General features: G+C 52.6%; 1 protein-coding gene across 1 annotated transcript in view; it reads right to left on the bottom strand.

The window, feature by feature from the left end:
- Positions 1–322: 322 nt before the first annotated feature.
- ZBTB40 (zinc finger and BTB domain containing 40) overlaps positions 323–23040 on the bottom strand; it is a 74929-nt gene continuing 52211 nt past the window's right edge. Inside the window, exons 8-19 of the mRNA XM_047725137.1 lie at positions 21590–21726; positions 20558–20759; positions 20069–20202; positions 18302–18470; positions 17519–17986; positions 16545–16751; positions 12659–12823; positions 9862–10076; positions 8540–8702; positions 7765–7851; positions 5947–6173; positions 323–4272 (exon numbers count right to left, since the gene is read on the bottom strand). Of these exons, the coding sequence (XP_047581093.1) occupies positions 4078–4272; positions 5947–6173; positions 7765–7851; positions 8540–8702; positions 9862–10076; positions 12659–12823; positions 16545–16751; positions 17519–17986; positions 18302–18470; positions 20069–20202; positions 20558–20759; positions 21590–21726 (2369 nt within the window). The 3' untranslated portion in view covers positions 323–4077. The remainder of the gene's footprint in view (positions 4273–5946; positions 6174–7764; positions 7852–8539; positions 8703–9861; positions 10077–12658; positions 12824–16544; positions 16752–17518; positions 17987–18301; positions 18471–20068; positions 20203–20557; positions 20760–21589; positions 21727–23040) is intronic.

The raw sequence follows: 23040 nt of genomic DNA on the forward strand, positions 1-23040 counted from the left end.
CAGATGGGAGCTGCGAGGAGAGGACTGAGAGGGTGTCCCCCCCGAGGTCACGCAGTGAGCAAGTGGCACAGTGTGGATGTACCCTGGCTGCACGTGCACACCGGCCTCTGAGACCCCGCACCACGCTCCATCTCCGGCAAAGAGGGCTCTGGGGAACAGCCTCCACCTGATGGGACAGTCTCCCCTCCCCCCACCATGCGGGCAAGGCCCGAAGGTACAAGAGCCCCTAGAACTCCCTGTCAAGCCTGGGCCCATGCGACAGCTGGCCAGAACCGGAGAGGAAACAGGTCTCATTATAGTCCGTTTGAAACTCACGCAGCGCAAGTTTTTCAAAGTACATATTTTATTTATATAGAATAGTGCAAGTTAAATGAAAATAATGGTTTATATCTAAGTTACACAGCATCAAGTCCTGGCTGGCTGTCCTGACTGTGGTGGGAGGTGTGGCTGGCCTTGGATAAAGAAACGACCGATGAACATTTCCATGATTTGGACACAATGTAAATGAGCCCAGGGGATAATTTTTCTCAACAGCGTGATCCCAGAGCACAGGCAGCTTCTCTTGTCCTTATAGGCACTGCTGTACACAGAGGAAGTTTCTGAGCTCTGGCTGTGCTTTGAGCTTCTGGCCCAGGTCCTACCAGCCCCAAGGTTTTCCATGGCAACAAAACAATCATCAGCTTGCCTCTGATACCCTCTCCAACCCCAAATCTTACTGTTACTCCTGTTTTTTCCCTACCTCCCAAGGGTCCCTGGGAAACAGTGCACCAAGTGGGGAGGGCTGAGGCTGCTATTCTTTGGGAGTAATAATTAAAGTGTCCTAGCCACTTCTCCATCACCCTCCCGCTTTCTAGCCCCAATTTAATACAAACACTCCTTATCCCCTAGAACCTTTCTATGTGAGGTCAGCAGTTTCTTCCATCCCTTAGGCAATTCCCAGATCTCAGACCCATGAGACTTAAAGGCACAGCCCTGCTGTGTCATCAGCGTGTGGTTACTGACATCACCTGGGGTGAGAAACTCTTAGGGGCCACCTCATCTTTCTTCTTGATTCTGAGAGTATCCCTGACTTATTTAAACCATGAACAGAGAAGGGGACCTTCCCCCCATTCACCTATCAGACTCGACCCCATTTTGTCCCTCCGCACCCGACCAGCAGAGCTCCTCCCCGAGGGATGAGGCTGATGCTGGTGGTCAGTGGGAGGGGAGTCAGAGCACTTCCACAGAGAAGGTCTGGATCATCGGGGGGAACCCAGCATTCACAGCACAGTCCTTGCTATTTACTGGGCTCCAAGTTTCTAAACACAAAGCTTTTGAGACAGAAGAGACGGGCTTTCTTACCTAAACGAATAAAGAGCTTTGCCTTTGCCTCTCTGCTGCCCCTGTGGCCAGGTGCTGCTCACGTCCTTGGGACAGCGCCATCCTCCTCTGGCACCCCTGCTCTTCCATCTCCTGTCGCCTCACTTACCTGGGATGGCAAATTCTGTTCCCTAAGTGATCCCCGTTACTCCCACAGAATCAGACTCCAGCTGGGCATCTGCCTGCCTGTCCCTCCTTGCCAGCTGCCTCAGAAGCTCTGGAAGCAGAGATATAGTCCAGGGCCCCAATGGACATATTCGGGCAGGGGTTCCAAGAGGTCCACAGCCTCCTCCACACAACCACAAATACCCCCAGGATTCAGCCTGGAGGCCACCAGGATGCACCCATGGCAACAAGGCAGAGACCCCTCTGCCATGAGAAAGCAAGTGAGGGGGACCAAGGGGAGCACGAGGACAATGTCCTCTGTGCAGACATTCCGGAGGTCTCTCGGGCAGCAGTGGGAGGAAAAGAACAAAATGGCCAAGTGAAGCTAGAACAAGTCTTCCTACAATACAACCCGCGCTTGGGCACCTCTCGGGAGTGACACTATAAAATCGCCACCAGTGCAGTGCCCCGCAGAGGTCCACTTGGAGTAAAGACTAAATTCAGGATGCACCTTTCCTCCTTCCTCCCTGGAAGCAGCACAGGGTCTGTGCCTCCTGCCAGGCGGGCGGCGGGGTCGGTGAGGCGTGTCAGGCGGCAACTGCCACCTCTCTGTGTGCCCCCAGCTCGGGAGCTGCTAGTCCCTCAATTCCGCAGCAAACGCGTGCCCTGCCACCATCGGGGGCTCCATCGGACACCCGAGCAAGGAGTTCTCGGGACTTGAAAGGATCTGAAACTTGGTTTTAAAACTTACAGCTTTCTTTCATCACAAGACTTTTTAAAAAGAAAAATCACTTTCCCCTATGGGCCCTTAGCAATTAAGTTTTTATCTGCTTTTTGGCTGCAAGCAATTCTGAGGATGCAGTCCCAGCCCACCGCCGCGGAGCCTCACCTAGTCCGCGGGGCCGGGCCACACTGGTCCCTTCCAGAGGGTTTCCTCTGGTGCCAGGGGGAGACCCAGCGCCACTCTGCCCCTTGGCGGTCATGAGCTCTCCCGGACCGCACCACCTGAAGAGAAGCCAGTGGTGGCAGGAGCAGCAAGGGCTGCGCACGGAGGCCACGTCTTCAAGGTTTGAGCACCATCTTCTGGTCAGGTTCCGGCTTCTGAGGACTTGCCTTTGAAAACCTCATTTGCTCCAGAATGGGAAGATCCCTGAGCTGACAAGCTCAAGTTGACGTGCAGATCAAGATGAGAACACAAGTGGAGGCGGGAGGAGGGAGCTGCCCAACGTGCGGGCCTGAGCTAGAACTCGGCCCAGGCGCACAGGTGGACGACGGCCTCAGTGGCCACGCGGGGTGGTGGCGGGGCTCTGCCTTTAGTCCTACCAGCGGCGTGCAGAGGCCGGCAAAGTCCTGACCATGTCCCAAACTGACCCCTGGTCCCTGCTTGTACCTGGGGACGTGAAATGTGCTCGGAAAGACAGTGCGGGCCTGTCCTCTGCCAGCCTCCAGTCGGAGTGTGAGTGATGAAATGTGCACCACCCCTGCCGAGGGAGAAGCCGTGCGAGGGGGCAGGCAGCCCTGCTTGGTGTGTAAACACGCCACTCGCGAGCAGACTGCAACCTTCTGGCACCGGGGAAAGGAAGATAAATGCTAGTCATTCCCTCCGAACGGCGGGAACCTACATCCATCTAATTGCACTTCATAATGGATTCCACAAACCATTAATTATCAGATTATATTTTAGGAACTGAAGATAAAAAAGCTTTGTGAAATTCAGACTCCGAAGGATCACCAGCCTGCAGTAACAGCGGCCGCCTGGAAGAGGTGGCCAGCAGGCCACTCCCAAGGAATAGAGAACGTGGCAGGAGGAGGAGCCAGAGCGCCCCGGCACCCGGCACCGGTTCATGGGCCATGCCCCAGGCTCCAGAGCAAGTGGCCGACAGTCTCGGCTTTGAGGAGAACACGGAAGGCCGCAGGGACAGCCCTCGGGTACAGAACACCGCGGAGAAGATCCCAGAAGGGCAGGGCTTGTCTCTGCAGCTGGATGGCCCCACACGGAGCGTATGGCAGAAACCCTGCAGGGCTTGGTTTGGGGAAGGGCTAACTGTACTGATGAGGTGGGACTCGGCCTGTGTTAATGAGCTGCTTCCTGTTCTCCTGCCACCAGGAGAGGCCCGGCCACCCAAGCGGATGGGAGGATGACGAAGTGAGGAAGGATCCCGGTGTGCTCCAGCCGGGGGTGGGGGGCGGCGGTCTCTGTATGGTGTGTTGGTGCTTTTCTCTCATTTCTAAACGGCCAGGAGGCCCCAGCAGCATTGACAGCCCCAGTGTGTGGACCGTAGGCCCACCACGGCTGCCTGCCATTCTGCACAGCGAAGGCGGCCGGCGCGCGGCACCTCTCTGATGGCCTGGTCACCACTCCCACCCCACTGCTCACCACAGAGGCCACAGCGGTAGGCCTGTGGGAAGTAGGCCTGTTCCCTGGGGAGGGCGGCAGTGTCCGAGCCAAGGACACCAACACCGCTGGTTCTCTGAGAACAGAGTGAGTGCGCTCCGGTTGGTGCAGGCTACGATGCTCACTACTCGGGACAGCCAGGGACAGAGGGCAAACGGCAGGCCGCAGAACGTTCTCTCTGCTGCAAATGCAGGACCCTCCATGGGATGAGCGGCCACTCACTTGGCCTCGCCACAGATCAGGGTCACAGTACCATCGAGCAAATCCTCCACGGTCACTGCCACAAGCTCAGAGCTGGTCTGAGAGGTCTGCGAATCTGGCAATGTCACAAACACCTGTGACCCAGCAAGCTGGGTCTCCTCCAAAGTGATCACCTGCTCCGTCGGGGCCGCCGGCTCCGGGGCCTGGATCACCTGAAAGGGAAAGACCGTGAGGCTGCTCTGGGCAGTGTCTACAGGGAGCTCCCCAGAATTTACATGGTTTTTGTCTCACACTGTAATGATGATATTTATGTTTTCACCTGAGGAGAGCAATTACATGCGCCTAATGGGAAGAGGCAAGTCTAACACACCAGCGATGCAAAAGAGAAGGCAGGCAAACAATTTAAATAACTCTGTGTGCTAAATTGCTATAATTTAGCTCAGTACGCCATCTCAGGGTGCCCAGACTCTATGATTACACACTGGTGAATACCGGTTCAGTTTCCTACACTGGGTTTTCCTGTCTCGAGGATCACACTGCGGAGGTAAGGGCCAAGTGAAAGGAATGCTACTTCAAGTGCTTAGTCTCAGGCTTGACCCCGGAAATGGAAGGAATTATCAGAAGCCTTGGCTGGCCAAAGGTAGTGTCTGGCCCTCAGGTGAAGAAACTTCCTTGGTGGCTTCCAGAACTCAGGAGCAGGAACGAGTGGAGGAAATGTGGCTTTCAGCAACTCCCTCATTTGCCACCCACCAGCCCCCTACTGGGAGCCCCACGCAGGCCTCTTCCACAGCTGTCACCTGTTCAAGGGGGGTCAGGGAGACCCAGTCTGTGGTGAAGCACACCCCGTTCCCATCCCAACCTCCAAACTGATGCTTGTGACCTGTGGGGACTTGGGGCAGCTTGGTGCCCCCTGATATTTTCAAACCAGAGAGCCTCTGTGGGCATAGCCACCCTGGCCCTCAAGAACTAGTCACGAGTGGGGAGCAGAGTGCTAGGCCTGAGTGGGCAGAAGGGGGAAGCCAAGCTCAGCCCCCATGTCTGTGTCGTGGGGGGTGAGAAGATGGATTATGGTGTTTAATCAAAAATCATCTAGGACAGTAGTTTTCAAACGGGTTTTCTTTTCTTTAGGAATGGGAGCCTTTTTTTTTTTCCCCCTCTTTTTCCTCAAAGGACATCTTACCAAGAATCCTAATATATAAAAAAAGATCAAAGCAGAGACATTCTGGGTGACATGGCGGCAGGAATTCTGTTGCAGCCCGCCCACCTGACCCGCCCTCTGCTCGAGGAGAGGCCGTGAGGACTGGGTTCATCGAGAACCCCTCTGTGGGGCTGGACAGTGGGAAGGTCCAATCAGTTAACAGCGCTGCTCCTGTCCGTCCACAGACGATCCACAGAATTGCGTTTCTTTGTCTGCCCACCCTCTCCAGAGAAGACAGGAAGAGACAAGCTTCTCCCCCAGGTAAAGGCGAGGAACTCGAACATACCCGGTGTCCTGGGCCCAGCCTAGAGGAGCTATTGAAGTGTTTCAGCAGCAGGGGAGTCCCAACAGCTCACCCCTCTTTCTCTGAGATTTCCTGTCGCTCCTGCCACACCCCACGGTGTTTTGCAGAAGGTGGGGAAGTGTGTGAATTAGGACAAAGCAAGGGTGTTCTGCTTTTGGAAATTCTCCCTCTACCCAGGGGCTCGCCAGGAGACTAGAGTGTTCTGTTCTGTTTGGTAAGGGGCCCAGAGAGATGCTTCCATCAGGCCCTCTTAGTCTATGTTATTACGTATGGGATCCTCCGGGAGCCCCCGAGAGAACGGCTGGGTGGTGTGACAGAGCTGCCTTCAGAGAAGCCTTGGGACCCCCATGTCAGCACCCTCGTGGCGGGTGGCCCCAGAATCACCTGTACCACCTGGGAAGCTGCCGCTTGGGGTTCAGAGCCCATCACCTTGGGGTGTTCGGATTCCAAGTGACCATCCAGCTGGGCCTGGGAGGTGAAGAGCTCCCCGCAGAGCTCGCAGGGGAAGGTGCTCTCGGACTGCTTGAAGTGCTCCGTGGTGACGTGGTGCTGCAGTGCTCCCGGGAAACGGAAGGTGGCTGCACAGTACAAGCACCGGAATGGCTGGGACCCTGGAAGAGGGGGCAGAAAGGATGGGCTGCGGGTGGAATGCCTGAGACCAGCAAGAGCAGGTGAGGGGAGAGGAAGGAGCAACCAGGATCGAGGTGCAGAGGCAGATTCGGGTTCGGTGGGACCCGAAGCTTCTACGATCTGGGGGATCCTCTTCAGGAAAGATAAGGCAACATGATAAATACAGGACTAGGTCCCACGCAAGCGAGGGGCTCCGCAGCCACACTTCGCCAGCATTAGCTCCAGAATGTCTCTGCCTCAGCTCAAGGCCAGTCTTCACTCAACTGTGGACCAGGACGCTGAGGACACCATACCTCATCAAGTCCATGAGGCATGCTCTGACATCTCTGACCCGGGTTCAAGGGCATCTTATGACGGCTATAGGCCATGCAGCAGTGGGATGTAAAATCACCAATGACCATGCGCACACGGACGGCTATGGTGGCAGCACCAAGACCTGCGGAGTGTGTGTCCGTGGCTTCCAAGAACATCCCTGAGACAGGAGTGGTGCACGTTTTTAACTCCCAAGAACCAAATAGTTTACGAGAGATGAGTAAGGGGCAGATGTTCAGCTACATCCCTAAAGCAGCAAGAGTAGACCAGTTTTACATCATGCTTGAGGGACCGAAACTAACGGCCTGCTGTGCCCCACCGGTGGTGCTGCTGGTGGTGGAGCACACGCCACGTGCAAGCACATGCGCCTCAACCGACAGAAGTGAAAGCTGCTCTGAGAGGCGGGATGCCTCGCCATGATTTATTTCTCATATTTTCCTTCTGATGTACCAAGAATATGTAAAATCTGCCAAATTAAGCCCAGAACAGCATGCAGAATCACCTGCAAATTCTAAGTGACAATGTAGTTTAATTGGCAGATTTTCCTTTATTTTTTTTTTTTAAGATTTTATTTATTTATTTGATAGAGCACAAGCAGGCAGAGAGGCAGGCAGAGAGAGAGAGAGGGGGAAGCAAGCTCTTCGCCGAGCAAAGAGCCCGATGCGGGGCTCGATCCCAGGACCCTGAGATCATGACCTGACCCGAAGGCAGGGGCTTAACCCACTGAACCAGTTTATCTTTCTTTTTTTTTTTTTTAAAGATTTTATTTATTTATTAGACAGACAGAGATCACAAGTAGGCAGAGAGGCAGGCAGAGAGAGAGGAGGAAGCAGGCTTCTGGCTGAGCAGAGAGCCCGATGCGGGGCTCGATCCCAGGATCCTGGGATCATGACCTGAGCTGAAGGCAGAGGCTTTAACCCACTGAGCCACCCAGGCGCCCCCCAGTTTATCTTTCTTAATGGTTCATACAAGACTAGCATTTTAGATTTGAGGAGACATGGCAGCAACAAGGATAATCCCAGGTCACACTGGAGGGATGCTCGCGGGTGCCAGGCCTTACACGCTTTCTGGGTACTAACGTATTTCAAATTGCAGTTACCCTGCAAGGAAGGAAGCACTCTAACTGTCCCCGTTTTATAGATAAGGAAACGGAGGCACAAGTACGTTCGGTTACTTGGTCTGGCCTGCATGGCTGTGGCTGGTGGAGACAAGACACACCAGGGCAGTCCAGGCCAGGAGCATCTCGCAAGGGGCACTGACCTGAATGCTGGCACTTGATGTGAACTTGTAGCAAGGCTGGCGTGGGGAAGAGCTCCTTACACTGCTCACATTCGTGGAACTTCATATCTGTGAAGCACACAAGGAAAGAAATGGTGGGAACCAACCAGAGGACGGCTCTCTCGGGCTGCAGAGGGCGGTGATGGCCAATACTTAGCAAGCATCTACCAAGTGCCAGGAACCTCACAGCTATGAGCTTGCAGAACAATCTGGTGTAAAGGACGCCAGATCGGAGCCAGGCTGCCCGGATGGAAGGAGGGCTGCTATACGAATGGAGTAGGAGCGCCACCAATGCTCAGCATACGCCTTGCACACAGGACATGCTTCACGACTGTGGTGATTAGCCCAGGGGTATTAACTTTCTGAAGAGAAGGAAACCGGCTCAGGCAAGAGAGGTCACTTGCCAAGGTCATGCAGCTGCTCCATGTGGGAGTCAGGCTTTCTGCCCGAGCCTGTCTGCCACTACAACTACCTGTCCCAGGTCCCACCGTGTACCAGCGTCCCTCAGTGCTGGGAGGAGCTCACAGTGCTCGAGGCCCCCAGGTTTGAGAACCACTGCCACTCAAGCTACTCTTCACTGCTCCTGATGGGCCAGCGTGGCCTCCTTCAGGTGTGCTGGGACAGAACAAAGGCCACTGCCACACACACCACAGTACAGAACCAGAAGTTGGGATTTTTGGCTGGAGCCCAGGATGCTGTCATCGAGCCACTCCCACTCATCAGCTCACAATGGCGGTCTCAGGCACCCCAACTTCACCTGCGTGCTCTGCCTTGATGTGCTTCTTGTGTTCAATGGTGTTGGAAAAGGTTTTGTCACAGGAGCTGCATTGCAGTGATGAGAATTTGGAAGATCGATGGTTCTGAGCGGCAAACACATCAGGGTGGTGGGTCCGATTGTGGTACCACAACCCAGACAATTGCTGCAAGGAACATGGCGAATGTTAAGTCTTAGAAGGTTCCAGCAAGCTGGAGAGGTCCCAAGGCCCTCGTGAGACAAATGAGCTTATGGATCTAGAATCACACTCTCACCCATCACACTGAGTGCTCACGTGAGAGGAAAGGCTGGTGGCTGGGGAACCAGGCTCCTGTGTATTTACTGAGAGACCACTACGGGGCAGGGTACAGCCCGGTCCTTCAGAAACTCTCACCCTTCACAATAAGCCTATGAGAGAGGCATCAGAATCTTTCTAGCGAGGTGAGCTGAGGCACACAGCGGTTAAATGACTTGCCCAAGGTCCTATCAGTAAACAGCAGGGCCAGAATTCAAACCCCGGCCTTCCCACCGGAGCATGTGAGCTGTATCTCACCGCCTCCCAGAGGCCCAGGGAGGCAGCAGAGAAGCCTGCTGGAGCAGAAGCATGCGTGGTCCCTGCTCCTTCCCAGGTTCCAGAGCAGCCCGGAGACACTCTCACCCCATAGTTCCCGGCTTTCCCAGTGACCAAGCTGATGCCTTACTCAGCTCTGTAACCCTGAGGTCATAGCACCAGGTGTGGTCCAAAGTGAGCTCTCCATGTCTGCGGAGCTGCATTAGCCGCGGTGTTTCTCTCCCTACATCCAAATCTTACAGACGTCACAAGAACCATTTTTTCTCTGCAGTTTTAGAGTTGAGTTTCTCTTATGTGGTTTCTTTTTAGTTCCATATGGGGTTTCCCTTTAATTACATACCGAATTCTACGGTGAAAAAGCAGACCCCTTCCCCAGGAGTTTAAAACCAGCGACAACAACCCAGTCATCGTGCTAAACAAGGTCACTGCAGGCAGTGTTACACGGCCCATTGTCACTCTCACATCCCCTGGCACACGGGCTCAACGGGCTGCACGGAGTGTGAGTGTCCAAGGGGAAAAGCAGCATTCAGCTCGTGACAGGGCTGAAATCCAAGAGAAGAGCTGTAGGAATTCTCGGCTCCAATTAAAGCTCCCAGCTGCATCACTCTGACCAGATCACCTTAGAGAATCTCAGCGGTTACAAGCTGCATCCTTCCTGAGCGGCAGCCACCTCGTCCGCTCTGGGACTCCGGGCAGATGCAAGGGAGGGCAGGCCGGGGACGGGGGAGGCGCTCCGAGCCGAGCGCGCGGTCACCTGGTAGGCCTTGTTGCAGATCCCGCAGCTGAAGGGCTTCCCGCCAACGTGGGTCACCATGTGCCGCTCCAGCATGGAGGGGGCGCTGAAGATCTTCCCGCACGTGGGGCAGGGGTGGTACTCCTTGGAGTGCACCTCGTGGATGTGCCTGCGGTGGTCCTGCAGCGTGGGGAAGCTCATCCTGCATTTCTTGCAGTCGTACGGATCCTCGATGTCTGGTTTCACGGACATCCGCAGGGAGAGAGGGAGGGAAAAACACCACGGGCGGCCGTCAGGGAGGCGCGGCAGCTGGGTGCGGTTCCGGGTGCGAGGCTGTTCGGAGGTCAGGCATGGCCGCACGCTCCGAGGACCAGCAGTGAGTGTGGCGATCGCCTGACCACCCCCCCTACCTTCGTCCGGGGTTGGGGGGATGCCTCTGAGGCTTCTGTACGAACCCCCTCTGCAGCACCAAGTAGTTCATCCCCATTCCTCACGTTACAACCTACAAGTTCAATTCCATTTAACTACTTTGCAGGGAGGACTGCCCTTGCTCTTCCCCTGCCTGTGCTGGGCCTTTCTGAGTGTTCTCATGTTCTGCAGAGATTTCCAACACACTCCCCAGAGCCTCACTGTTTGCTCTGTTGTCAGCGTCTGACTGACGGGAAGGATGCTTCCTTGCTCCTCACCTTGGATTCAACAATAAAAACATTCTCAATGTTTAATGAGTACTGCATGACACCATATTCCAAGTGCCTTACAAATATGAACTCGCTCTAACCTTCCAATAACCCCACACGTGGGATCTATCACCCTGTTTCAGAGGTTAGGAAAAGCAAGGCTTCGAGGGCACCCGGTGACACAAGTGGGAAATGACTCAACCGGGTGACAGTCGCTGCTCTCACTCCCAAGGCTGTGCTCTGAGCCGCCTGCTCAACTAGACACGCCGACTCTTCAGGGAGGCCTCAGAAGTAAGAACTAGCACTGAGGAAGGATACATCTGCCATCCCTGTGGCAAGAGATTTCAGTTTTTCTGAAAGCAACAGGAAGCAGCGCCTTTTAATAATAAAACCCTTTGCCTACCAGCCAATCTTACGCGTGGACGGGCTCCAATTAATTCCAGAATTTGGACACACGGCAGCACTCGGTATCATTAACTGGTGTCCCTGTGGACATGAGCTCCGAAATCTCAGTCTACACTGTCTCCAAAGACACGGGGTGAAGCAGTTCTCCATATGCTACGACGCGGGCCTGGGAAACAGGCAAGCAGCGGCCTAGGAGAGGGCCCTGGCCGCTGGCCTGCTGCCAATGACCTTTCCCAGGACACGGAGGTCTTTGGGCTCCTCTTCGTCCTCACAACTGATCAGCCCCACCATCTCCTGGCTCCTAGGTAATGCTACCAGGAAGAGGAGACCAGAGCAGAGCATCCAGAGCAGAACGTCCTTTGAAAAGGTCGAAAGGACATCGTAATCATGGCACTAGATCCAAGATAGACCTCTCATCTGGGCGTCTACTGCAGCTGGATTCGGGGACTTGTGAACTCCCCAGGGGAAGGGGCTGCACGGTACGTATGTCCAGCATCACCCAGGGTCCAGCCCCACGTCAGGGACACAGGAGTCCTGACAACATCCTTTGTTGGCTGGCTGATAATATATCTGAATGTGTTGACATAAAGGCCATGTTTGTGAGGCACTGTTTTTGCAGATAGCTAGAAACTGGTGTGTGGAAAACAGGGGTAGGGAAGGAAGAAGGGGAGGAGGATATGTAGGGTACATGGCACGCCAGAAAGACAGGCTTTGATGGCGACAAATGGCACCTGAGACGGTTGCTTTTACCACCAATACTACTATCTGGTGTTTACTGAGCATCTTCTGTGTGTCAGGCAGAGAGGTTCACGCTTCACACGGGACAGACACCTTATTAATTCTCACAGCAATCCAAGGCGGTGGCATTATTACTTTTCCTCATGGACAAAAGGGGCACGGGGGATTGGAAAGGTAAAGAAATCTGTTTAAGGTCTCAAGGAAGTGAATGGCAGGGTCAAGGTCCAGTTCCAGGCCCTTGTGGAGTTGGAGCCCAAGCTCCTAACCCCCCCTGCTACGCTGTGCTGCTCACTCCCACTGCAACGAGTCTGCTGGGGGAGATGGGACATGGCTGCAGACGCCACACTGGCCACTTCCCGAGGCTGGGATGAGGATGCACAGAGTTTTCTTTGCCTTCCTGTGCGTGTGTTGAATAGAAGTATGTTTTGTCTGTACCAGTTCCGGTAGAAGTGGAGAAAGGTGGGGGCAGACCCCACTACCTGAGTGGCTCCAGGGGCACAGGGGAGGGAATGTCGGGCAGTAGGCTTCCCAGGTCGGGAGGGGGGCGAGAGCAGGGACCACTCACGACGGTAGATATTAACTCAGACAGCGTCCGGCTACTCCTCGGGGAAAGGCGGGTAGGACTACAAGATGAGTTGGGGAGGGAGGGGGCAAGCAAAGAGCAGCTCAGTGGACTAATGGGAATATACTGGAGCTCTGCAGCCTGTCTGTTACTGAGGCTCTCCTTCAAGCATAATTTGCCTTTGTCAGGCAAGCAGTGCCAGGTGGGCTAAAAAGGAGACAAGGAAACAGCTCAGACATTATACAATGACATGTTAAAAATGGGATTTTTCTTGAAATAGGAACGAGGGACTTGGTTTTGTAGGAGAACAGGGGAGGGGAAGACACCAAGTGGGGCCTGGCTCTGGTGGAGTGACAACTTCTGTCATGATCGTTACACGCCTTCTTAGAGCCAGGCCGGGCGCCGAATGCCTGACAGCCGCCATCCCAGTACGTACTGTGAAAGGTGTGCAGGTGGATGGACAGGCCGTTGGCTTGCCGGAAGCCCTTGCCACAGTCCCTGCAGACATAAGGCTTGTCCCCAGTGTGGGTCCTCACGTGACGGGACAGCTCAATGGACTGGGCGAACACAGCATCACAGTACTGGCAAGCGTACATTTTCCCTGGAAACATGCACAAGTGCTTATTAGAAATAGCACCAAACACGGAAGGCATCCCTAAACACAAGATCACACGGTAAGGCACGTGTCGGGGAATACAATCTGGGAGATGGCGTCAAAACCACACGCAATTTGTAACACCCTCAGTGAGAGGTCTGGGCCCTTCTATCGGATGGCACCTCGCACGGAGCCGATGACAGTGTGGCCTCCCTCCCCTGCGAGATAAGAACAGAGTTCTCACCACACAAGACCACCCATCTGTTAACCAGGCCCCTCTAAGTTATGGAAGAGCTCATTCCGCTCCCAGAAAACAGACGTATCCTCCTGCCCAGAAACTCCCGGGTCTGGATCCCTGGCCACACGCACCGTGTGGAACTGCGACTGCACATGGAGGTGACAGACGGGGATTGAGAGAAGGGAAGCCTTCCCCTGCTGACTTGCTATGAAGTTATTATAAATCATCTGGCTTCTCTGTTCCCTCACACACATAATGGGAATACAATGAACAGACTGCCAAAGACTGTTGGGAAATAGAGGTAAAGAGCAAGGCTGGGAAACTGGCATTTGTAAGAAACCACCAGACCAGCTGTGCCTCCAGGGTCCCTTCTGGGCCAGCAGAGAAGTGGAGAAATCAGTGAGGTGAGAGTCCAAATCCCTCAAATCCGAGGTCTACTTCAGCTAGAGCAATCAACGTTGTTTGCATTTTTCACATGCTGGGCTTTGAAATAAGATTTTGTTAGGAAAAAAAGGGTTTCTTCGATCAAGAGTTGAAATTATTGAGAAGCCCAGGACTCAGCCCTTGGCCGCCTGCTTTATCCTCCCTTTGTAGATGACCTTAGCTCAGAGCTCAGATACCATCTGTACCCTGAGAATGCCCACAGTCCTAGCTCTGGCTCCCAGCTTCCCCTGTAACCGCGACTTACACATCCAACCTCTTCTGTCCTTCTCTGCGTGGAGCTCACACCTATCCCTCAGACAGAGCTCCTGGGGCTCCGTCCCCGGCACCCCCATGACCTGCCACCAGCCCCTAAGCACTCCAGTTCCGTCCACTGCAGGGAAGGGCAGGGCCACATACCTGGCTGCTCATCCAGAAACCCCACAGCCATCCTTAAGCAGGCAGCCCACCATGGGTCCTATCACTTCTGCTTCAACACCACCCTCAACTTGAATGTTTGATGACTGCCCCCAGCACGCCCTAGCTGAGAGCCCCGACACCTCCACACCGGACAACTGGCTGGCCCTGCCTCTCTGTGAACATGACTCTTCTCTTATTAAAGCAGACTGCTGAGAGTGGCCAGAATTAACTCCAAATTAACTCCAAAGAAGTCACCTGCTGCTCCTCTGCTCATAGCTGGCCCATGGCTTCCTGCTGTAGAATCATGGCCCCTAAGGGTGCCCATGTCCTAACGCCCCGAAACTTGGGAACATGTTCCTTCATGTGGCAAAAGGGGCTCTGCAGATATGATTAAGTTAAGGGTCTTGAGATGGGAAGACTATCCTGGATTATACCAGCAGGCCCAATGTCATCACAGCTTCTTTGGAAGAGAGAGCAAGAGGGTCAGAGGAGGAGGCCCAATGGGGGAAAGAAGGACATGGCATGAGCTGCGGAAGCCACACAACCTCTAGAAGCTGGGAAAACGAGGAACAAGTTCTCCCCCAGACCTTCCAGAAGGAACACACTCACCAAAACTTTGACTCTTCCTTTGTTAGAACCTCTTTTGGCTCTTTAACCTCCGAAGTAGCAAGGTAATACATTTGCCTTGATTTTAGCTGCTGTGTCTGGTAATTCATTACGGCAGCAACAGAAACTAGCCCACTCTGCATAAAAACCCAAGTCCTAAAAACAGAACAAACTAAAACAACAATAAAAAGTCCTGACCCTGGCCTCTATGGCCCTACACCTGGCCTCTGGTGAGCTCTCTGGCCTTCTCTCCCACCGCTCTTTCCGTGTCTGCTCTGTTTCAGCTTCTTCTAGTTCTCTTGTGGTGTCTTAAATAGGTCCTGCTCATTCCAGTTGCAGAGGGCAGGGTCTCTGCACTTGGGATGCTCTTCAAGATCTTCCACTGGTTCCAGCTCTCACGTCACTCGCCTACACAAGCCTCACGTCTCTGAGGCCTTCTCTGATGATGGCAAACCCTGCCATTCCCCTGCTGATGACCCTGCTTTATTTTTCTTCCTAGCAATGACTACTATCTGAACTTACACTATGCATTTATTTATGGTCTCTCTTATCACTGGAAGTGAACTCCATGGCACCTCGGTGCGTATACACACTCCCAGTGCCTGGAAGAGTGCTGTAGAAATTCATTTACTCGCTGAACGTTTACTGAGGGACGAGTCTTGCTAAGTACTATTCCAGTGATGCAGCAGTTGGGGGGGGGGCGTGGGGAACTAAGAGCTCTACCTGGTGGAGCCTGCATTCTAACGGGGGAGACTGACTAGAAACACGAGAAATTAAGTAGGTAACATTTCCTGCAACAAGCCCTACGGAGGAGAACGATGCAGGGGAACTGGAGCTGGGGCTGAGATTTTACACGGGGTGGCCAGGAAAGGACTCGCGGGGAAGAGCTGGAACAAAGACTTGAAGGAGGTGAGGAGGGATGACAAGAAAGCCTTCGAGTGGAGGGAAGGGCAAGAACGCAGGGCCGGCAGGTGTCCTCCCGGGCCAGAGCCTTGCAAGGAGGCTGCAGTCGGAGAGAACAGGGTGAGGGCGAGGGAGGGGAGTAAGAGGGGAGGTCTTAGGAGACCCGGTCACAGGGAGCCTGGCAGGCTAGTGTTAGGCCTTCAGATTTTACACAGAATGAGGTGAAGAGCTTTTGCAAAAAGGTTTTGAGCAGAGAAGTGACAGGATATGGGTTAGCACCGAAAGTACCACTGGGGCCTGTGTCCCGAGAGCACCATCTAGGGAGAGGATGAGAGCAAGGGATAGGTGGCTCCTACTACGATCCAGGTGAGATGATGGCGGGATTTTTTTTTTTTTTTTTTTTAAGATTTTATTTATTTACTTGAGAGAGAGAGAGAGAGCACATGTGCGCACATAAAGGGAGAGGGAGAAGCAGGCTCCGTGCTGAGCAGGATCCCAGGACTGTGGGATCCTGACCTGAGCTGAAGGCAGATGTTTCATCACCAACTGAGCTCCCCCAGGCATCCGATGGTGGGATTCTTTCTTACACATCAACGTGCCAAACAAGGCAGGGAGTCCTCTGAGAGGCCCTCTCTGAGCATGCGTCTCCCTGGCTCTGAGCAGACTAGAAACCCCTTCCCCGTCCTTCCACCTTGCTGGGGTTATCCCCTATCCCAGCGTCCGTAGCTCTGCACTGCCTCGGTCTCTACGGCAGAGAAGCCCCTGGCCGTGAGCTCTGGGGGCCCAGCAGCTCCCGCACCGTCACTTGGCCATGGTCTGACCCACGGCACGTGCTCAGCCAGGGTTTGTCTCATGCGTGAACTCTACCTCGAAGCCCGAGGAACTCCTGGCTTTCTGCCAATTCTGTAACTATAAGGTCACAATCCTACATTAGTTAGCCTCTCTTTACCAACTCTTACCATAAGCATTTTACGTGCCCGTGTACCTGTGTGCTCCTGGTCATCACTCTAGGCAGAGTGTGCACCGTTTTTTGTTTCTAATCTACTTGAGAGACACGTCATGCCTCGTTCCAAATGGGTTTTTGGGCAGGCGACCCACTGAGAGTTGGCAGAAAGAATGAAGACACTCTCGGCACCCTACCTTCCGAGTGCTTCTTCTTGGTGTGGTAGGCCAGGGCGGAAGCCTGGGTGAAGGTCATGAGGCAGTGCTTGCACATGAACGGGCGGTCCCCCGTGTGAAGGCGAAGGTGGTTCTTCAGGGTAGAATTGGCCGCGAACTTGGCCCCACACTCTTCACAGGAGAAAGGCTTCTCGTCAAAGTGCTCTGTCAGTTTGTGGTACTGCATGCCTAGGGAAGCCACACCAGGGGCCAGAGGGATACCCGTCATCAACGTGACGACGCCAGCGTGAGGACACGTAACAGCACTGCCGGGGGCCAGGCCCCACGAGGTGGCACAGTAGGCCACCCGCACTCGGCCCGCACTCAGCCCAGACTCAGCCCTGCTGCTCATCCGCCCACTGGCCCGCACTCCGAAAGTCACCTCGGTCCCTCTCCTGTCTGCATCAGGCATGGAGTGTTCCGGGTGTATTCTTCCCCTCCCCTCCCCTCTCTCTCTTAAATAGGACCCACCACCAAGAGACAGTGAAACAAAACTCGCTTTTATGTTTCATTAGGTTTAGCCAACATCTGGGACGAGGGTAAACAATTCTGACTATCCGTCCCAGAGTGTGTGACCTATTTGTTAACAAGAAGCAAGTGGTACGTGGAAGCCTGAGTCAGCTGTGGACTAGCTGGTTATTGCTATCAGTAACAGCCACCGCCACTTACAAACTCTACTGCTGTAGGTAGGGGTTTAACTATGTGAACTCTTCACAACAATTCCAGAAAGTGGGTGCTGTCAGGGTGCCTGCTTAACAGATGGGGAAAGGAAAGCTTGGGGAGCTGAGTCCACAGCTCCTGCTTTCCTCAAAACATCACCCGCCTCTGAGGGAGCCCTCTGTTTCCCAGGCCCACCCGTAGCCCTCACTGCACACAACCGGAGGCAAGGCCTGGAGTCCACACCACCATACCCGGAAGGCCTGCCCTCTGAAATCACTCTGCCTTCCTGGAAGTACCTGAGGCGTGGGCAAACTCTCTCCCACAGAGGTCACATGTCACCGGCAGCCTCTTCTTCTTCTTCTTCGGGACATCGGGATCTCCTCCTGCACCATGGGCCTCCAGCTGATGCTTCTCCAGCTCCTTCTTGGAACTCTTGGTCTCGCTGCACTCCTTGCACTGCACCTGCTGGCTCTTGGCCGCCCGGCAACGCTTCACGTGCACCTTCAGGCGGCAGTAGAAGTGGAAGCTTTTGTCACAGGCCTTACACACGAAGCTCTTCTTGGCAGCGTCGGAGGAGGCAGACGTGTCTTTCTCTTGTCTCTCTGGCAAGGAACCAGTCTCTCCTGGACTGCTCTGTTTCCCAGACTGGCAGCCTTCCTCCGCCGGCTCGGCCACCTTCTCGTCTGTTCTGCTGTCGGCTTCACGGCGAAACTTACCGCTCACCTTCCACCTCTCCTTCCCCCCACTTTCCTGAGTAAGGAAGCCTGCAGACGAGAGAAATCACACGGCTCTGGAAATTCTGCGTTTCTGCTTTGCTTCCTAATCTTTCCTAGAGAAGGCTGCAGACTAGGGCGGGACCCTCTAAAACTCTGGAATGATACCAACGTCACCTTCACTTTCCAATACACACCCACAGCATCGGCTTAGATCGAGGTCTGTGACCTGTGCAGGTACTGAGAGTATTTCAAAGTAGTGAGGCAGCGATGGACGAAGCCGTCTACGAACTACTTCCTCTTCTCTGCAGGATGGACACAACCTGTGGGCCTGACAGGACCCCCAGCCCCCGCTCTGTTCCTTACCAGTGTGTGCTAACTCGTGCATGATAGGCTGCAGGTCTGGGAAAGATCTGTGCACGGTGCACAGGAGGTGACATATTTCAATGGCCGAGACGGATTTTTCCATGGCTCTGGTCAGCACTACTTTCAGGGAAGCTTCAGGGCTCGCCATCTCCGAGGAAATGCTCAGAATCTAAATGAACACCAGGAGACAAAGGTTTGTGGTTAATATCAGCAGTTTTCTCCATGGTTCTCAACTAGGGAGTAAAGAAAGATAATTTGAGGAAGGCACCGCTCCGTTTATAACAGGTTTACACTTCTTGTGATGAATGTAAGGGAGAACCCTCATTTCCAGAGAACAGCGAAACTGGCAAATTAAGAAAGGAAAAGGAGAAAAGGGAGACCCGTGTCAAGACAAACGTGCAAAAACAAAGGTACCAGAGCAAGGAAACGCTGGGCATTTTCTACAAGAAGCATCTTCTCAGAAGCCAGGAGTCTCCAAAAGAACTTTTCTAGATCTCGGTATTAAAAGCTTGGAAAGCTATAGGATTTGGTAGTCGGTGGCTCTGTCCTGAAGATCAAGATAATTTCTCATAATATGTAATCGTCACAGTGTCTGGAAGTAATTCTGTATGATCAGTGGCTTCACATTTTTAGACACTTAGATGTACCCTTTTAAACATTTTCTTTCATGAAAAAAAAAACTCGGCTTTTTAAAGAAGGTTCAAATAGGGGCTTTAAAGAGGCCAAGAATTTTATTTCAAAGCCATCCTCTTTCCGAATGTTAGAGCGATCAGCAGAAAGAGTCCGTACACTGAGAAAATAAAGCGAAACCATCCACAGATGGCCAAATGGAAGTTTCGTTTGGGAAGACATTTTATTTCTGCTCTTTTCAAGTCTATCTAAATAAACCTGATGTCCCTGGAGGTAGGCCCGAGGCTCATTAGCGAGGCTCAAACTCATCAACTGCGAGAGCTCCGTCTCTGAAGCGCGAGGCGTGCCGGAGTCTCGCAGATGCGTCCGGCTCGGAAGGCCCGCAGAAATCTGTGCCACCATCTTCCCATCCGAGAGTCAGACCACGGTGAGGCTGTCACTTGTGTGGACAGTGCTAGAAACCCGCCCTTTGGCACACCTTCCACGCCTACCTGGATTAAAAGGCACTATGGGGGAACCTGTAGTTTAATCCCCTTATAATTCTTCCCCACTCGAGATGCCCATGATCCTGGGCTGGACATACATGAATCCCCCCAAGTCCCCACCTGGTTTTTCTGGGATGCTGGCCACACTGAGAAGCCTTACAGAAAATGAGCTGGCACTATGTGATACCCCATATGGGCAAAAGCTTTGTTCTAGCTATGTTTGTCTTGGCTCTTCCTAGATGCCGGACCAATTTTACTTTTCTTCCTCTGAAAGCAGTTGCTCCATAAAACATGTTAGGGAACAGTTATCATGGTTCTCTTTGAGTTTACCTAGGTTCAGGTAAATGAAATACATCTAGGTTTGAGCCACATGAGCCTGGGTTCAAACCCTGGCTTCCGCTCTGACCAGCTGGAGCATCCCAGACCTGTTACCAGACCCCTTAGAGCCTGAGTACCTATTCTGTAAACTGTGGATGACATCCCCTGCCACGCAGGGCTGAGAGAATTAAACAACAAAGAAATGTTGGCTCAGCACGGGGTTCAGCGTGCAAGAGGCACTCTGCAGAATTCAGTGCCTCCCTCAGGAATGAGACCATCCCAGGCATGAGCCTGGTAGAACTCTCCAGAACAACAGGCTTTTCCCCCACCGCACCTCCTTCACAGCCTCTGCCAGCAGCTCCTCCTCCACGGTAAAGCCCTTGAGTCCCGTCCCTTGCTGGATGGCCTCTAGGATCAGTCTGCGATGCCTCAGGATGGCTTCCAAAGCTGCACTTTCTGGGCTGGCCACTGAAAGAAAGGGGGATTGAAAACTCATGAGTGAAACCATGAGCACCATTTTTCCTTCACCTTTTCTGACTGTGAAGAGTGAGAATACACTTCACCGATCCTTCCCGGGGCTGGGAGTGGGGAAAACGGCAAACAGTGCTGTACTTAGAATGTAATTAATATCAGCTTAGAATAGTTACTGCGTATTTTATTTTACGAGGTTCACAAACTCCCATGTCCTCAAACAAAACTGCCAGCCCTTACTTGCAGTGGTAGGGATGTGGAAAATGACCATGAGAGCTCCTGCTATTTTCTGGCAAGACTGGTGCTACTCTCCAGCAGGGACAAGGCTCTGACAAGAGACCGGGTGGCCTACCTGCCCGGAAGAAGGCATCGGCGCCAGGCTCCCTCCGTATTTCCTCCATGAGCAGGTTCAGCGGGCAGGTCTTGGTCTCCTGAGCCACCAGCAGCACTTGCCAAATGGCCGTTGCAGAGAGAGTCTGCTTTTCTAGAACTGCTGACATCAGAGAACTGAAACCACCCGAGCCAGAGTCACGTTTCACGAGCTTCTCCATGACCTTCAAGATGTGGCACAAAAACACACATAAGGACCCTCTAGCTGCCAGCCCAGCTGCAGAGCTGTGAGCCTGAGTTCTGGGCCACAGTGGACATACTTCTGGGGAGGGGTTTCTCAGTACCCTTCACCTCTCAACCGGAGACTTTTGTACCCGCCAAAGCTCTTCACACTGTCCTTTGAATGCCTTTCTTATTACTGCAGAAATTACAACCTCCGACTCACGACTCTGCCCTAGAAAGCAAATCACCTTGTTCTTCCTTCTCTATGGACCTCTTAGCATTTTTCAACATGGCTGCGTGTGTATATTTATGTAAAATAGAGGTATAGTTTTTTTTTTTTTTTTAAGGTTTTATTTATTTATTTGACAGACAGGGACCACAGGTAGGCAGAGAGGCAGGCAGAGAGAAAGAGAAGCAGGATCCCTGCTGAGCAGAGAGCCCGATATAGGGCTCGATCCCAGGACCCTGGGATCACGACCTGAGCCGAAGGCAGAGGCTTTAACCCACTGAGCCACCCAGGCGCCCCTAGGTATAGTTTTTTTGTTTTGTTTTTAAAGATTTTATTTATTTATTTGATAGACGGAGATCACAAGTAGGCAGAGAGGCAGGCAGAGAGAGAAGGGGGAGGCAAGTTCCCTGCTGAGCAGAGAGCCTGATGCAGGGCTCGATCCCAGGACCCTGGGATCATGACCCGAGCTGAAGACAGAGGCTTTAACCCACTAAGCCACCCAGGCAACCCCCCTAGGTATAGTTTTAAAGTATGTATATATGTCCATCTTTTTTCCTTTTCCCATTTTACCCAACCCCCGTCCCCGCCCCCTTTTTCTCTTACCTCTCTTTCTCCACAGGCTAAACCCTTCACGTGTGAGATCGTTTTTAGTAATATCTGGTTGTCTGTGAAAATCTCCGAGAGGTTTTCATGATACCGTCTCAACAGCTCGGTCCCATAATCATCAGGGCTTGCTTGGACTGCAAGGATATTAGCAAAACAATAATGTTTGCTATAACAAAATGTCCTTACGGGGTTCTGCTACAGAGGAGTAGGGGAGTTACCAATGACAGAGGAAAAGGATTATCACACAAGAGCTCTGTCTCCTCTGGAAGGCAGGTTCGGCTCCCGGCTTGGGGCCTCATACATGTGTGTTCAGATATCCTCTGGTCTACCCTTAATTACTTGGTGCTTCAGGGTCGCAAAACCTCTAATACTTTGAAAGCCAGTGCCCAGCGGTAGAAGCCAGCGATAGCTCAACAGGGAGGTAATTAGAAGGCGTGCTTGTAAGAGACTCAGACACACAGATTCAAGGGGTGTTACTCCTCAAGCCTGAGGTTAAGGACCCATGTGGCAATCCAAAATACTAGCAGACGTTCAGTTGAGACTCCAGTAGTGAGACTGACCTGTCGTTCTTCATGCCCTTTGAGTTGATCTGTTAGGGACTCTCTTTTAAAAAGTCATATTTAATTTCAAAGGATGAAAAATAGAAACTATCATGCATTTCCTTTAGTTTTACAAATATTTAAAAATGTATTCTCCTCTTTGGCCCAGTTCACCCTGCTTCTGGGAATCAGGCCTTACGAAATGCTCCGGAGGCAAAAAAATCTGTGTGTGAAGGTATTTGCCACTGAGTTACCTGTGATGATGAGGAGGGAGAGAACACCTAATGTTTACTGAGGACCTATAATTTGCTAACTGTTGTACATATATTGTCTCCCAGGAGCCACAAGAATGAATGTGATGGATGCCATTCTCACTCCCATCGCAGGAAAAAATGAAGTTCGGAAGGGTTAGGGTCCCTTGGCTCAGGGTCACACATCTACAAAATAATCAGGATACAAACCCAGGTAGTCTTGATAGCCTAAGCGTTACACCTCATGTACCCCTAAACAGGGCAGGAGTCATATACAGTATGTGCCCTTGTGATGGAAAACTACAGAGCCTTCAAAATATAGGATTATAGAGCGTTTTCTGAAATGTGGGGCGGAATGTTTATGTTATACTGTTAAATGGAGGAAATTATAAAATTATAAAATACAGTAGAATATCTCAACATTGTAAAAATAATGTGATAAATATGTTAATGCCCCAGCACGGACATAATCAAGTGGGAAAGTTGGAGGTTGTTTTCTTCTTTATTTTGTAAACTGTTCAAGTTTGTATAGATATTCATTGTTTCTACAAGCTAGAAGAAAGTTGTTTCCTTTTCCAACTACCCCTTTTCTGAAAACCACATTGGTCTTAAGGGCTCTGGGATAAGGGAGAACTGGCTAGACTTGGCACATTTCTCT

The sequence above is a fragment of the Lutra lutra genome, chromosome 4, assembly GCF_902655055.1.
Source record: "Lutra lutra chromosome 4, mLutLut1.2, whole genome shotgun sequence".
Taxonomy (NCBI): Eukaryota; Metazoa; Chordata; class Mammalia; order Carnivora; family Mustelidae; genus Lutra; species Lutra lutra.